General features: G+C 34.0%; 5 protein-coding genes across 9 annotated transcripts; 3 read left to right on the top strand and 2 right to left on the bottom strand.

The window, feature by feature from the left end:
- The first annotated feature begins 352 nt into the window (after nucleotides 1-352).
- LOC116341532 lies at nucleotides 353-3,856 on the top strand. 2 transcript variants are annotated; one of them, XM_031768648.1, is made up of 3 exons: nucleotides 353-611; nucleotides 691-962; nucleotides 3,649-3,856. In XM_031768648.1, exons 1-3 carry the CDS (start codon nucleotides 434-436, stop codon nucleotides 3,844-3,846), a joined length of 648 nt encoding a protein of 215 aa, XP_031624508.1. In that variant the 5' UTR covers nucleotides 353-433; the 3' UTR covers nucleotides 3,847-3,856. The 2 variants fall into 2 exon arrangements, with proteins under 2 accessions (XP_031624508.1, XP_031624507.1); XM_031768647.1 differs by lacking the exon at nucleotides 3,649-3,856 and adding an exon at nucleotides 1,193-1,513 and having other exon boundaries at nucleotides 365-611.
- LOC116341533 lies at nucleotides 2,255-3,355 on the top strand. 2 transcript variants are annotated; one of them, XM_031768649.1, is made up of 3 exons: nucleotides 2,255-2,383; nucleotides 2,697-2,890; nucleotides 3,028-3,355. In XM_031768649.1, exons 1-3 carry the CDS (start codon nucleotides 2,295-2,297, stop codon nucleotides 3,327-3,329), a joined length of 585 nt encoding a protein of 194 aa, XP_031624509.1. In that variant the 5' UTR covers nucleotides 2,255-2,294; the 3' UTR covers nucleotides 3,330-3,355. The 2 variants fall into 2 exon arrangements, with proteins under 2 accessions (XP_031624509.1, XP_031624510.1); XM_031768650.1 differs by lacking the exon at nucleotides 2,255-2,383 and adding an exon at nucleotides 2,423-2,558.
- Nucleotides 3,857-4,012: 156 nt separating the features above from the next.
- On the bottom strand, nucleotides 4,013-9,062 carry LOC116341531 (SWI/SNF complex subunit SMARCC2). 2 transcript variants are annotated; one of them, XM_031768646.1, is made up of 7 exons: nucleotides 8,836-9,062; nucleotides 8,019-8,585; nucleotides 6,282-7,931; nucleotides 6,027-6,213; nucleotides 5,333-5,598; nucleotides 4,931-5,255; nucleotides 4,013-4,848 (listed from the first exon to the last, which is right to left on the bottom strand). In XM_031768646.1, the coding sequence occupies exons 1-7, from the start codon at nucleotides 8,950-8,952 to the stop codon at nucleotides 4,670-4,672; spliced, it is 3,291 nt and encodes a 1,096-aa protein (XP_031624506.1). In that variant the 5' UTR covers nucleotides 8,953-9,062; the 3' UTR covers nucleotides 4,013-4,669. The 2 variants fall into 2 exon arrangements, with proteins under 2 accessions (XP_031624506.1, XP_031624505.1); XM_031768645.1 differs by having other exon boundaries at nucleotides 5,333-5,751.
- Nucleotides 9,063-9,890: 828 nt separating this feature from the next.
- On the bottom strand, nucleotides 9,891-11,422 carry LOC116341602 (transcription initiation factor TFIID subunit 7-like). Its single transcript, XM_031768766.1, has one exon. The coding sequence runs from the start codon at nucleotides 11,268-11,270 to the stop codon at nucleotides 10,041-10,043; it is 1,230 nt and encodes a 409-aa protein (XP_031624626.1). The 5' UTR covers nucleotides 11,271-11,422; the 3' UTR covers nucleotides 9,891-10,040.
- A 241-nt stretch (nucleotides 11,423-11,663) lies between these two features.
- Nucleotides 11,664-13,732, top strand: LOC116341618. Of its 2 annotated transcripts, none has more exons than XM_031768790.1 (3): nucleotides 11,664-11,840; nucleotides 11,923-13,339; nucleotides 13,398-13,732. In XM_031768790.1, the coding sequence occupies exons 2-3, from the start codon at nucleotides 12,314-12,316 to the stop codon at nucleotides 13,497-13,499; spliced, it is 1,128 nt and encodes a 375-aa protein (XP_031624650.1). In that variant the 5' UTR covers nucleotides 11,664-11,840; nucleotides 11,923-12,313; the 3' UTR covers nucleotides 13,500-13,732. The 2 variants fall into 2 exon arrangements, with proteins under 2 accessions (XP_031624650.1, XP_031624651.1); XM_031768791.1 differs by having other exon boundaries at nucleotides 11,923-13,324.
- Nucleotides 13,733-14,534: the final 802 nt, after the last annotated feature.

Raw genomic sequence — 14,534 nt, forward strand, 5'->3', positions numbered from 1 at the left:
CATTCTCACCATTGAAAATGATTTTTTTTGTTTTAATTATTCCGATTGAAGAGAAATCTGTGAATTGAACAGTATTGACTGCGGCGTATGATAAGATAAGACCGTTACCAATACTTCGTGATTCGTCTCATATACAATCATTGTCCAATTTTAAAAAAAATCTTAGAGTCTAAGGTCGTGAATAAGAAAATCCGAAAACACGTACAACATCAACAAATTCAATAGTATTCAATATTAGCTAAGCATTTTGGCAGGGAACTTTCTTCGGAGACGAAAATATTGCTGTCACAGAGGTTATCTAATCGCCCCATGTAGATTATGCCTTTTAAAAATCGACATTCTCGGTGTCTTATTTACGCAAAATGAAACGCTTTGAATCAGAATAACAAGTGAAGTCATTGCAAGAAGTTCAAAACGTATTTTGGAGGAAAAAATGTGGAAAATTTTAAGCATTGGATTATTATTGGTGGCACTTAGCGCATCAGGAAAGGTAGTGCCGGGTAAAATAATTGGCCCAATTGGAGATATATCACCAACTGAATGGCCGGTTTTTGGAAGTTATTTTGTTAATAAATACGCAAAACTTGCTCGCGAAATTGTTCACAAGTCAAGTGAGTAGAATGACGCGTTTTTTTAAATAATCGATGATAAGACTTGAATTGCATATAATATAAATAATTGCATATATAGATACTTCAATGTTGGGTACGATTGCTGTGCAAAAGCCACTCAAAGGCTATCCAATGATTGATTTGATACAAGTGGCCGATAGCAAATGGAATGAAACGTCAACGGGTTTTGTAAATTTCTATTTACAAAAAAGTGATCCAATCTATGAAAATATCAAGAAGAAGAAAGAAGTAAGCGCCTCATTCTCAAACGAAACAACACAATTCAACAATGAAACATCGCAAATGGAAACTGTTGGTTATCGTGTTCTGGTCACCGGCTATGTGGTTCAAGTAATAAAATTCTTTTTTTTTCGCTTCTATCTGTTTAGATGAATCCATGCTATCATAAATTTTAGTACATTGTGTGACATTCATTAAGTGTCGACACAGTAGAGTCGTAGATTTCTCAATTTAGACATTCAAAATATTAAAATAGAAAGTGAATCGGCAGTCGCTCGCATGGATTCTTCGAAGCTGATAGATATTACCCGATAGAAATCATCATGAAAACCTCTTCACAGATTCCAGCCGACACAATGATGTTCAATGACACCAACGATGCCATACTCGATCGTCATCCGGATGCAGCTCCGGTTTTATCTCGACTGAATACAATTTTGGTGAGACTTGAAATCGATCAGGTTTGTGTGATCGACGACGTTAGCGGACCATTTTGTTTGCCCGCAGATAGCTATTACAACGCCGATGTTGATGAATAAAACGAACCTCCAATGAATCATCGATGCAGCATTTTGTAATCAAATGTCATTGTGGTTATCTTTGAAAAGCCTTCAATTGCTTTTTGAAAATAAAAACCGATTTTTTTTTTCACTTAATGCTAACAGCTTATTTTTTCACTTTTATTGAGAAAAATAATAAACAAATTTGTCAATTGATAATTTCTATTTAGGTTATTATTATGCTGGGCTTATTTCGAAATTAAAAAATAGTTTTGAGCTTTAATGTGTTTTTTTTCCTATCTCTTTTGTTTTCTTTCAAGAAGTAATCTTCGTGCTTCTTCCACACAATTGTGGACGTTCCCCAAGTCTCGATGTTCCAATGCCATGTTTAGATTATCCCTAGCGGCTTAATTCAAAATTTTCAACGACTGAATTCTATTATAATATCTAAATTAACTGAATTTTTCTGCAAACGAATGAATTCCGGTGAATTCTACGGCGATTTCATTCAAATATGTGAGATAGTGGTGAATAGTTTCTGCTGGCAATTACTGCAATATTTATATTTTGTGTAACAAAATTGTGAATGTTTTTTATATTTTTTTAATAAAAATAAATTTTATTTTCAATTTTGAGCGGTTTTCTATCGAAAACAATCGGAAATATTGAAAAAATAATAAATTAAAAAATATTGCGGAATCATAACCTCACTTTATTAATTTGACACATTTCATTCTATTCACACGAATTCACCGAACTCATCAATAACCACTCGATTCAAAAATGTGAATTTACGTGAATTTCTGTGAATTTTTTTGCCGTATTAAGCCCCTAGGACTTTTTGGGCTCGCCATGAAATTTCTTCAGAGAACGAAATGAAATGAACGAGTCTCCGTTGGTCGATTCTCCACCTCTTTTTCAATGTCGGCTTTAATGGCGACCGATGCGTAAAATGTTGATTTTTCACGATAGACGTCGCACTGCAGCGGTGTTACCCATTGTTATCTCTTGTGAAATAAAATTAGAGCCAAGGTAAGGTTGAATTTTTTTTCTTGATCAAATTAATGTATTTGACAAATCCGTCAAATCGTTGAAAATAATTAAAAATTCAGTGTGACAATGTGTTTCATGCAAAAATAAAAGTGAACAATATTAATTTTCGCCAAAAAAAGTGAATTTGTAGAAAAAAAGTCTTAAATACTATGATGTACGGTGTTCATGCCTGAGTGTTGTGCTTTGACTGTTTTAGCGTTGATATTTTTTGTTCAGCCATCGAATCAATTTGATTAAATCGTTTATCTAATGAATTTGTTTCGATTTTCTTTCTTTCATTATGATTGGATAGCATTCATATTGTGACGTATTTTTTTCAATCTCAAATGGAATTTGATGGTCAATTCATGCAGGCGTTTCAACGTCACGACAAGAATGCCGATGGCTATATCACAGCGATTGAATTAGTAAAACTTTTTAAAGATTTGGGAAAACCTGTTGATTTGGATCAGCTGGAAACTGCATTCCAAAACACTGGAAATAATGGTAAGAGAATTGAACTAAATGCATTTTTCCGTGTGTTACAATACATATTTAATGAAAATTAATCACCACAGATATATTTTTCTGTGTCTGTCCTTGTTTTTATTTATCTTATAATCATTCGTTTTTTCTTCAAACAGATATTGGACCATACAGTATTGAACAATCTCGCAGTATTTACAATTATGTATTAAACCATGATGATGTTTCCATGGCGAGCCCAAAAGGTAGCCCGATGTCAGATATTTCCGAACCATCGTCCCTAATATTGGATAATCTAAACATGGCATTGGAACATCGAGACTTGGAAAACATCCACAGTTGTGTGGAAGAAGCACGAAGATTACTTCTTAAAAAAAACAAAAGAGATAGGTGTAAAAAAAAAAAAAACCAATCGCTCCTTTTCAAAGCACTAAACAACCATTTTAATAAAAAAATATAACAATCAGAATTAACAAACAAGAAAAATGTTTAGTTTTATTTTTTAACCCTCCTAGGTATAGAGTAAAAAAAACTTGAACTGATAGAGGCAGTCATACAAAATGTATGAAAAGTCTATGGAATGAACAAAATATCCATGCTATCATAAATATTAGTACATTGTGTGACATTCATTAAGTGTCGACACTGTAGAGTCGTAGATTTCTCAATTTAGACATTCAAAATATTAAAATAGAAAGTGAATCGGCAGTCGATCGCATGGATTCTTCGAAGCTGATGGATATTACCCGATAGAAATCATCATGAAAACCTCTTTACACATTCCAGCCGACACAATGATGTTCAATGACACCAACGATGCCATACTCGATCGTCATCCGGATGCAGCTCCGGTTTTATCTCGACTGAATACAATTTTGGTGAGACTTGAAATCGATCAGGTTGGTGTGATTGACGACGTTAGTGGACCATTTTGCTTGCCCGCAGATAGCTATTACAATGCCGATGTTGATGAATAAAACGAACCTCCAATGAAATAATCGATGCAGCATTTTGTAATCAAATGTCATTGTGGTTATCTTTGAAAAGCCTTCAATTGCTTTTTGGAAATAAAAACAGATTTTTTTTTTCACTTAATGCTAACAGCTTATTTTTTCACTTTTATTGAGAAAAATAATAAACAAATTTGTCAATTGATAATTTCTATTTATGTTATTATTATGCTGGGCTTATTTCGAAATTAAAAAAAAAGAATTGTTTATTGGGGGCACAAATATGGGAAAACGAACCAATCTGTTTCTCTGTCATTTGATCGCACAAAAAAAGGTTTGATTTTTCTGGGGTTGAAATTAAAAAAATATGATATCATTGCAAATAACTAAAATCTTTTTTTATATGACTAATTACAAATACCATTCGATCTTTCTTTAGATTTGAATGCTTAAGAATGAGATTAAAATTTGTGTTTTTTTTTACCTTTTTAATTTTAAATTGACAAAAACATAGTGAATTTATTTTATTATTAATATGTATGTTTATGCAGAAAAAAATATGATATCTAGAGCAAATACATGCCAATACAAGCGAATTGTATTTTTGTTTTTCTCATAGTTGTTAAATTAGTGGTATTTTTTCAGCAATATCTATTCTGTCTATATTTAAATAATGAACGTCGTTTTTGTTCCGTCTAAATGATGTTCTATGTTATGCATTCTAGTCTGAAACTTGCAATTATTATAATTTTGTTTAAATAATGTTTATTCTTTTGAATTCCTGTCAAAGAGAGTTAGAAATTTGGTGCTATAATGTTGCCGACAAATTACGCCCTTTTTTGTGTCACATTCAAATAGGTGTCGGGGTGGCTGCTGCTGCTGCCGGCGGTGGTGCTTCCGCTGTCGGAGCACTTGCTGGTTGTTCTGTGGGTACTGTTACATTTTGTGACGGTGCTACGGATACCGTTTGTGGCTGTTGTTGTGCTGGAATTGGCTGAGGTGCTTCACTAGGTTGCGTTGTCGGTGGAACTGCAAGAAAATTATCATTTTTATATTTTTTCATATTATTTGATTCTCATTATAATTTGTTCTTATTGTCTGTGTTAATTACCTGCGTTCACTGGGCTTGGATTGATTGGTTGCTGTGGAATTGGTATAGACGGTGGAATATGTGGTCCATTCACATTCGGATGTAATGGATGCGTTACTGGCGGAACATTGGTAGCATTTGCATTTGCTGGTGGTTGCCATTGTCCCTGTTGCTCTTGTTGTAATCGATGCTGTGCATTTTGTCGTGCCCGAAATTCGGCCGCTTTCAATTGTTCCAAATGGAATTGTTGGCGCTCTGTAATCAATTGTTGTCGTTGATATTCGAGACCTTCTCTTTCTCTTTCCATCGTTGTTTCCAATTCTTCAAAGTGGCGCAATTTGATTTCCTGAAGAAAAAAATTGATTGATTTTAAAATATACACTCAAATTGGTTTTATTGTAGCACATCAAGTTGTGTACTTACGAGTTTCTTCATTTGTGTTTCCACCAGTAATGCAACCAAACTCTTAATTTTACGCTCTTCAAGTGCTGACATGTGTTTTGCTTTAACAGCGGCTGATGCGAGAGCGGCCGCAGCGGCACGCTGTAAATCGGTTTCGTTGAATAGTTTATGGGTTTCGTCTGAATCTTTGTCACTTCCATTCACTGTTGCTCCATTTTCGATGGCCATTTCGTTGGTTTTGGCATCGCCTGACTTATCTGATGTATCCATTTTATTTGATTCATTTGCTGGAACATTAGTAGAAGAAGAATCATTCGATTTATTCTCATCGATAGCCGGTTTTTCCGACTCTTTATCTTTATCCGTCTCTTTTTCATTCTCTTTTTCCTTATCAGTGTTTTTACAATCTTTTTCTTTTTCACCACTCTCTTTCTCTTTATCTACGTTTCATCAACATCATACGATTTATTTATAAAATGGATAAAGATGCACCAAATCATAAGCATAATGAAGAAGTCAAAATCGAATACAAATGAAACGAAACGAAAAGAAAAGATAAACAAAAACAGTTACAAAAAAGTCATTCACAACTGAAATTGAAATATTTATATATGTACGGAAATAATATCATGCAATATAGTAGAAAACCAATTGCTACTGCCAAATGCTACACCATATATAGCGCTACATGTTTTTTGAATTTTGTGTAACTTACCGCCGTCCTTCTTTGAAACATCTTTCATTTCTTCGTCATTATTTTTGTTCTCTTCGTCTTCCTTTTCCGGTGCTGTACCAGCAATTCCACTGTTTGCCAGTCCCGCGGTCGGATCAAATCTTCCATTGACTATTGATTTTTCGACATTTTTATAGTGAGCATAGTAAACGTTTGGTGGAACTTCCTCCTAAAAAAAAGATCATTTATTTCAATCATAATGAGTTGAATAGAATAAAACGGTTAAACAATTTTTACCTTAATCAATGCAAATTCTTCCATGGCCGCTTTGGCAGCGGCAGCTGCAATTCTTGGATCAACAATCGATGATAAAAATGCGACAGTCGACATAATTGGATTGCCCGATTTGCTGAATGGAATGGGTTGATAGGCAAGCGGTCCAAGGAAACCACAATCATCCTCAAGGTATGGATCTTCGATTGGCAATCTCAAAAAGTGTAAAATACATTCATCTTGTGTGCGTGTACCGACATGTTCGCAAATCTTATTCCAGTCATCGCGAAAGAGTTCCAATCCTTCAAGCAATTGAAATGTTTCTTGTTCGGTCCATTCGCGTGCCATACTGGCAGCATTTTTGTTTCGCATTGCGATCGGTTTCTTTGCATACTGATCCATTCGTAAGCCGAAATGTGCGCCCGGTTCAATGGAAATCTCTGGTTTTATTGGTACCTGACCGACAGCGATGGCGGCCGCACTTGGTGGCGCTATACCGGCCACAGGTGCTGCATTTACAGCAATGCTCGATGCTACCGATGCTGGTGCAGCCGAAGCAATTTGTCCATCAACGGTGACTTGTACTTCCTTCTCTTTTTTAACTTTGTCCAAATCGAATAATGTTTTGGCCGCTGATGGTTGAGTTGTTTTCGGTGGATTCAATGGTTGTAAACCGGATGGTGTGTCGCTTAGCACATGGAAATGTGATGTGGGCGGTGGTCCCATTGGCGATGGACGTGCATCAACGTCAATTTGATAGTTAACCAAACCCCATTGCTCCAAGAATGCATGCACTCGCATAATAGCGCACACATCACCGGCCAAATTACGACGACATGCTGTGCTTGTTAAGTATTCCGTTGGATTCAAACGGTATGTGTCAATCATGAAGTTTCGATAAGCCATATAAATTTCCGGTGTTTTCGATTTATTTTTGGCGTTGAAAAATTCTGGCATTGCTCGCTTTTCAATGACATGAATGGAATTGTAGTCAAACCATGCCGAATACGATGGCACAATGATGTGATGAGTTTGTTCGGTAACATTGTCTTCCAAATCATCACGATTGCTTGGAAACTCTTGAGTGTTACTATTTTCGCTTGTCTTACCGGTTTGAGAGTCTTCTCCACCGCCGCTCACATTGTTTTGAGTACCTGAACCACCACTTCTTTCGGCCTCTTCATCCAAATCAGCAACCACACTTCCTTTCAGTGGTAGCATGTCACTGTCAATACCACGTTGTTTACTATTCGATTGTGTGGCTGGACTGTTTGTCGATGGTTTTGTAATCACTTCCGTGATATTTGTCTCTGGTTGTGGATCATCCATGTCCCGTGTTAAATCCTCTTCATCTTCAATTTCGAGATTACCACGTGCTTTCTTTTGAACGACGGCTGGAGAACGACCAGATTTACGTTTGCCCACACCTTTTGCTGGTGGTGATGGTGATCGTTTTCGCTTTTGCTTTCCTGCTACTTTAACCGTGCGTTTCTCATCGTTTTGCAATAAATCGTCCACGGTTAGTCTGTGACGATGCATCACTTTCTTACCACTTTCGTCCACCTCATAATCTTCTTCTGCCATCCATTCATTGTACTCTTGTGAATGCAATACCCATTGAGCGGTTACACGCCAAGTGTTTGATGGTGTATTGATAGACTCAGGAACATCTTCCTAAAATGTGAAATAACAATCAAAATAAATAAACAATCACAGGAACATCGAATCAATGTGGCATTTTAAATGACACCAAATACTTACCGGCAATTCAAATGTGTTTGCCACCCATGAATCATATGATTCTGGTAAATAATACCAATGAATCATGACGTTTTTTCCGCGTTTAAACGATGGTCTAGCATAATCGTCTGGTAATGGATCCAATTCGGGATAAATGATATGCGATGCCTGATCTTCATCTTCAGTGATTTCACATTGGCGCTCTTTCAGTATCTCAGTTATTTGCTCGCGTAATTCTTCTTCGACTTCAGGTCGAATGTATGCAGTTGGCAAACGGAAACATTCTTGATCAATAAGATTTTCCAAAATTTCTGTCGCCATTTGAATGTTCGGATCTTTATCTTTGCGCGCTGTTTTCGTCACATTAAATTCGAATTTTCTCCAACGTTGATCGGCTTTGTAGCGATACATATTCGAAAATATGTGACACAAACTGCCACCGGGCTTGAAATCCAAAAAACATCGCATCGGTAAACGCATTGTCGGTGGTTCTGATGCACCTTTTCCGAATCGTGTCTCTTGAAATTGGATGAACGAAATCAACAATTGTGACAATGACTCCTTTGTCGGTGGATCTGATTGTACGTACTGTAATTGCATTGAGACCACATTAAAATTCATCATTTGTATATGTCATGGAAAATTCGATGTGAAAAATTTGTAATTTTTACGAGAAAAAAAATGTATATTGCATTTGTTTTCACATAATGAATGTTTTTTTTTTTTTGTTTCGTTTTCAATATGGTTGGTTAATGAAAAGTTGTTTTTGTATGCAACTCTGTATAGATGATGTGCGGTGTATTGGGGAATGGCGGATAACCCGCCTTATTCTACTTACCTTTTTACAATTTTTCGTAAGCCATTGTCGCACTTGCTCAAATCCTTGCATCGATTCGGGTGATTGAAAATAGTCCGCATTTGGACCTCCATCCTTTTTCGGTCCTAAAAGTGCCATTTTTCACCCAATTTTTAATCACCAAATACAATTTTCTTTCACTTATATACTCGAGTCACTTTAATATCACACACAACGCCGAATGAAACACAGACGCTTGTTTTTTTCTATTTGAATGGCATACAAAAGACAAAAATGGCGGACATGTGTCAAATCCATGTAATTGCCACCAGATGACATTTCGGTCAAAAGGCTTTTCGGAATTTGAGGCTATGCCATATTAATACAAATAAAAAGCCTATAAACATTTTTTTCATGATTTTTATTGTTTGTTTTCAGTTTTTGTAATGTAATGCATTTAATGATAAATGTATTAAAACGTAATGTATTTTTGACGATTTTGTATACCATAACGATCTTGTCCACAATTCAAGCATCTGTATTTATTTAACACACCATTTATCGATGCAAATGGTTTTAAAAGTGTGAACAAGAGCCTACAAAATCTTGAGAGTCTAACTTTTATTCTAAAGTCAATGGAGAATTGATGCGTTTTAGAAATTAAAAAGGATTTTGTTTCACTTTTCGTCAAAAATACCATATCCATTACCATTTGTGGCCGACAATGATAACGAATACCCATTTATTCTGAGCAAATCCATAGACGTTTCATTTTCATATCATTTTTGCATGAAAACAAACAAAATATTATGCAAATATAATGTTTAATATTTTGAATGGATACGGCACTGTTAATTGAATGAATTTTATTTCCCCCGTAGTTTAAGACAAATTTCCATGTTCAAAACATTTTGTATTCAGAAAATAAATAAATAAATCAACTACCAAAGCAATTTATGATTTTTTTCTCTTTTATTTTTGGTCAGATATATGAATCGTTGCGGCGAAACAGTAGCTCTTATTTTTCTCCAAATAATACTGCAACATAAAGTTTTTTATGAATAGTTTATTTGTTGTATTACAACAAATAAACCGTGTGAAAAAAACTTCATGTTGCAGTATTATTTGGAGAAAAATAAGAGCTACTTTTTCGCCGCAACGATCCATATTGTCCTCATTGGATTTATAAAATACATGTATTTATGTGTTTGTAAAAAAAATACTCCAACTTTATAGATATTTTTGCATTAATAAGACTGATACTCTTGTAGCTCCATCTCTTTGTCTAAAATTTGGCCCAGAATATTATCAAGTGCGTCCTGCATCCGTGCGCGCAACGTTTCATTTTCAATTGAAGAAATTTCTTGTTCTTTGGCAATACGTTGATCTCGTAAATCGTCCAATTGACGACGTAAGTCAGAAATTTTGCTTTGTATTTCATTTTGGCTCATTTGTGGAATATTGAATTCATTGTCATCGGTTTCAGTGTGATCGTCAAAGTATTGGCGACTGGTTGTAGCAGACGGTGAGTTTGGTAGATCCATGCTATCGCTTGTTTGACGCAATCGTGACGGACTGCGATTAAACATTTGCTTATTGAATTCAGTGGCCATTGAACTGCTCGGCATCGAACTGGAGAAATTTGATCGACTATCGTCGGCGGACAATCGCGTCGTTTCATCAACATCAACATTTATATTATTATCCTCATCGTCTGACGATGATAAATCTTCGCCAAAAATATCAATATCACGTGGAATAACATCCAAACTGTCTTCGATTGTTTTTTCTGTGTCTGTTTTTAAGTGTTTATCCAGTTCCGATGTGCTGGCACCATCCATGGCCACAGTTGATTGTGTATTTTCATCATTGCCCAACATCATATTTTGTTTGTTTGGATCTTCTTCCTCCAGTACAATGTCCCATTTTACCTGAACGGCTTCATTGTCGGCGCGTAACAATCGTTTTACTTCTTTTTCAATTTCCGGCGCTTCGGCACATTTCTTTCGCAATGTTTTACGAAAACGACGTTTGCGTACATTTTTACACGGTGGCGTCACTCCGTGGGGCCACAAAAACTTCTTATCAACTTTATTTGAATCTTTTTTCTTATTTTTTGCTGGCGATTCATCGTCGGTTGTTGGTGCATCTTTGTCATAATGTTCATACTTGCAGATTAACATTTGACAAACATCGGCAGTTTTGTAGAAATTTTTACTATCAATCGTTTTGAGTGATTCGGTAACTGTTGGTAAATCCACCAATTTTGTATACATTAACCAATGATCGAATCGAACTTCACCGTATCGCAAATCATGTTCCAATTTTACTTTCAAACGATCCTTTAAGTTCGGTCCACCTTCACGCAATGTTTCACGCAATATTTGGGCCGGTTCCATTGGCATTCGTAACACAACTTGTGTTTCCAGCTCAACGCCGTCATCGCGCTCAATTAATTTTGATTGTTTATCCGGCATTTCTTGAAAATTTTAAAAACAACAAACTAAAGTTTTTACTTATGCTCCGGTTGACACTTATCGCACATATGTCATTGTGGTGTCTCTAATGTAAGGTGAGGGTTTAGAGCTACCAACTGTTAAATGTTAAAATACTTTTTATAAGTTGGCACACACATTTTGACACATTTTATTCGTTATTTGAAAATCAAGTTTAAATTTTTCCTAGAGTTGTTATTATCGAAGATTCAAAAAAAAAAAAGAAATATGTATGAAGAAATTCATAATAACAATATAATAAAATTCAATGACATAACCTAAAAATATGTTTGAAAAAGACATAATGTGTATACGACCATGGAGACATCTGTTTTGACAGTTATCTGTTTTGACATTTATGTCATTTATATATTCCATTTGAATTAGATGACGAATAATGTATTGATTTTTCAAATTATGTCTTTTCAGTTCAAAAGTTGAATAAATAAGATGAATTTTTTAAAATCTCTGTACAATATTTTTTTTCGTGAAGACCAAAAAGTCGTTGTCGCAGATACGGCTATCGGTTTCTATTATCCAGCAAGAATAAGAGTAAGAGCATCGGATGAATATTTTTTGTTTATTTTTATTCAATGTATTCTGGTTTTTCTTTTTTGAATTTGTGTCTTTTCAGCCATCATCATCATATTCAATTCATTCCGTTTTCAAACAATTCGGTGAAATCAAAAATATGGTATTTTGAGCAACCATTGAAATTTACGACATTTATTGAGTTCAAAACACCTGAAGGAGCTAATGCTGCATATTTAAAACGTCATATTCAAATTGGGAGTCATACGATTATTGTACATCGAGTCAGGGAAACTTTCTTAAAAAAATATTCAGATAAAGTCAAAGGAAAAATTAATGATATATTGTTGCAACCACCAGGTGAACAATCACCGAAGAACATTCTCAATATTTTGAACGATGATTGCCTATATGAAATTTTTAAGAAAATTCCATCCTCGAACTATGGCTCAATTGCAAATGTATGTGTTCGATTTAATCGAATTTTAAGTGAAATGTTATCAAGAAAGTATAAAAAGAGTGCATTTAATATTAGTAGAATTGTGTATTTTGAATTATTTACACTATCAGAAGCAGAAGATTATTTACGAAATTTTGGCTCGTTGATTTATGTAGCTAGAATCGAGGGATGGATGTATAAACCACCATTCATAATCAAAACAGATTTAATTTGTAAAATGATTAGTGATCATTGCGAAAATCTTCGTAGTTTCATAATCACAGATTTTGTAATGTTGAACTGCATGGCTAATGAATTAATTCCATTATTTACGCGAATTGAACATTTAAATATAATCAAAACTTCATCAACAGACGAACCAATCCTCAATTTTCTCCCTGCAATCAATTGCCCGAAATTGATGACATTTAAATGGAATAATAGAAAATTCGGTCGGCTTGATGATATTCCCTCCGTCCATAAGTTTATATCTTACAATACACAATTGGAGAGTTTGGAGTATGGCTATCAGACTAACTCTCATTGGTTGGTGAATGTAGATTTTAGCAATTTGAAACACTTAAAAATGTTATCACTTTGGAATTACGAGTCAGAAGTTTGTGAAAAAAGTGCATTCTTTGAAATTACACATACATTGAAAGCATTATCATCAACGCATGCGCCAATAGAATGTTTGAAATTATACGATACATTGATTGATGATGATGCGATTGAGTATATTTCTAAAATAAAAACTATCAAAAAATTCGTATTCGATAGCAAACATTATTCTAAACATTGTTCACCTAGCCGTCATATTATTGAATCATATATAATTCGTCTTGAATCTGCTTTCCCACATCTTGAATTTCTTCAATTCCGAAGCAGTTTTCATTTTGATATAGTCTGCACAGATATTAATTGGTTAGAAAAACAGTTACAAGAATATTTGAATGTTATCGATTTGAATAAACGACAATTGGAATGCACTGCAAATACAATTACGAATAGAAAAAACTTAATTACAACTCAAAATATTTGTCTCGGATATTATGGGAAAATTACGGTAATAGTCAGCAAGGTAAAATCCTGTTTTTTTTTTATTAAGTGTCAATAACAAACATATTTTTTTTTCATAGTTTCCAGCTACTGATTCAAAGGTGCAACGCTACTGGCTCACATTGGTTTCTACTGAATCTATAATCCTGAATAATTTATTCCGTTACACGTTTCAGAGATAAAGAATGAGATCAAAATGTGTTGTATTTTTTTATACTTCTTCAATAATATCATATATGCTAATATAACTAAAGATATATTGCGTTATTCAGTTGTTATTGCAACAATAATAATATTAAAGTTCAAAGACAATAATAATATTGATCCCAATTAGGAACGATATGTTAAATAAACAATAAAAATATGATTTTTTTTACCAAATTATCAATTATCATAGAAAATCTTCGTGAATCAATTTCATCCTTGTTTTCTATCTCTTTCTTAATTCTGAGTTCTTCAAGCATTTTTTGTTTAGTAGGTAATTCAATTTCGCCGCTCCAGTATTTCAAACATAAATTAGCCTTAAAAGTTACCAAATGAATTAAATTATTTTGAATCAAAAGTGAGAGAATCGATATTTGCCAGTGCCCGATCATCATATAAACTTTGTAACCAAAAACACTGATGCGCCTCTAATGCGTATTCCGAGTAATAATCGTAATTTGTGACAATATGGCTGTCGCGGTTTGACAAAATCATAATATACTGATTAAGCAATTGAAACCGGTTGAAATAAAACAGTAGAAATGAACATAGTTTTATTTTATAAAAATAAAAAATGTTTTGTTTGTTTTTTAATTTTGTGAAATTTTTTGTCCACAATATTCAAAAATATTGAATTAATAAAAAATAAAGTGGTTTTCACAAAGTGACGTTATGTAAACCACTTTATTTTTTATTAATTTAATATTTAACTAAACCTGATTGGCGAAGACCTACGAGAATGACAATATCAAACAAGTGAGTGGCTGTTTTTTTGTATTTAAGCTATTTTAATAGTTCATTTTGTTTTTATTGGCAATATTTAAATTCACTCAAATTATAAAACTATTAACGACTATTTAATTTTAAATTTTAATTGAAAAAAATGTCATCAATATGGTGCCATCGAAGGAGATTTTTTTTTATGAAAATGTGTAGTTGAATTGCTTTCCATAGTTTTGTGATTTGAGTAAATTTAAATAGTGAAAATAGAAATAAAAAAACCGTTTGAATCG

Source organism: Contarinia nasturtii, unplaced genomic scaffold (assembly GCF_009176525.2).
Source record: "Contarinia nasturtii isolate CC-2019 unplaced genomic scaffold, AAFC_CNas_1.1 Cnas_scaffold_745, whole genome shotgun sequence".
Lineage (NCBI taxonomy): Eukaryota > Metazoa > Arthropoda > Insecta > Diptera > Cecidomyiidae > Contarinia > Contarinia nasturtii.

Coding starts and splice junctions, on each gene's coding strand:
- LOC116341532 (XM_031768648.1), top strand. CDS start 434: ATGTGGAAAATTTTAAGCATTGGATTATTATTGGTGGCACTTAGCGCA. Junction 612..690: donor CGAAATTGTTCACAAGTCAA/GTGAGTAGAATG, acceptor TTGCATATATAG/ATACTTCAATGTTGGGTACG. Junction 963..3,648: donor TCACCGGCTATGTGGTTCAA/GTAATAAAATTC, acceptor ACCTCTTTACAC/ATTCCAGCCGACACAATGAT.
- LOC116341533 (XM_031768649.1), top strand. CDS start 2,295: ATGCGTAAAATGTTGATTTTTCACGATAGACGTCGCACTGCAGCGGTG. Junction 2,384..2,696: donor GAAATAAAATTAGAGCCAAG/GTAAGGTTGAAT, acceptor ATGATTGGATAG/CATTCATATTGTGACGTATT. Junction 2,891..3,027: donor CCAAAACACTGGAAATAATG/GTAAGAGAATTG, acceptor TTCTTCAAACAG/ATATTGGACCATACAGTATT.
- LOC116341531 (XM_031768645.1), bottom strand. CDS start 8,952: ATGGCACTTTTAGGACCGAAAAAGGATGGAGGTCCAAATGCGGACTAT. Junction 8,586..8,835: donor TTACGAAAAATTGTAAAAAG/GTAAGTAGAATA, acceptor ATGCAATTACAG/TACGTACAATCAGATCCACC. Junction 7,932..8,018: donor CAAACACATTTGAATTGCCG/GTAAGTATTTGG, acceptor TTCACATTTTAG/GAAGATGTTCCTGAGTCTAT.
- LOC116341602 (XM_031768766.1), bottom strand. CDS start 11,270: ATGCCGGATAAACAATCAAAATTAATTGAGCGCGATGACGGCGTTGAG.
- LOC116341618 (XM_031768790.1), top strand. CDS start 12,314: ATGTTATCAAGAAAGTATAAAAAGAGTGCATTTAATATTAGTAGAATT. Junction 13,340..13,397: donor TTACGGTAATAGTCAGCAAG/GTAAAATCCTGT, acceptor TTTTTTTCATAG/TTTCCAGCTACTGATTCAAA.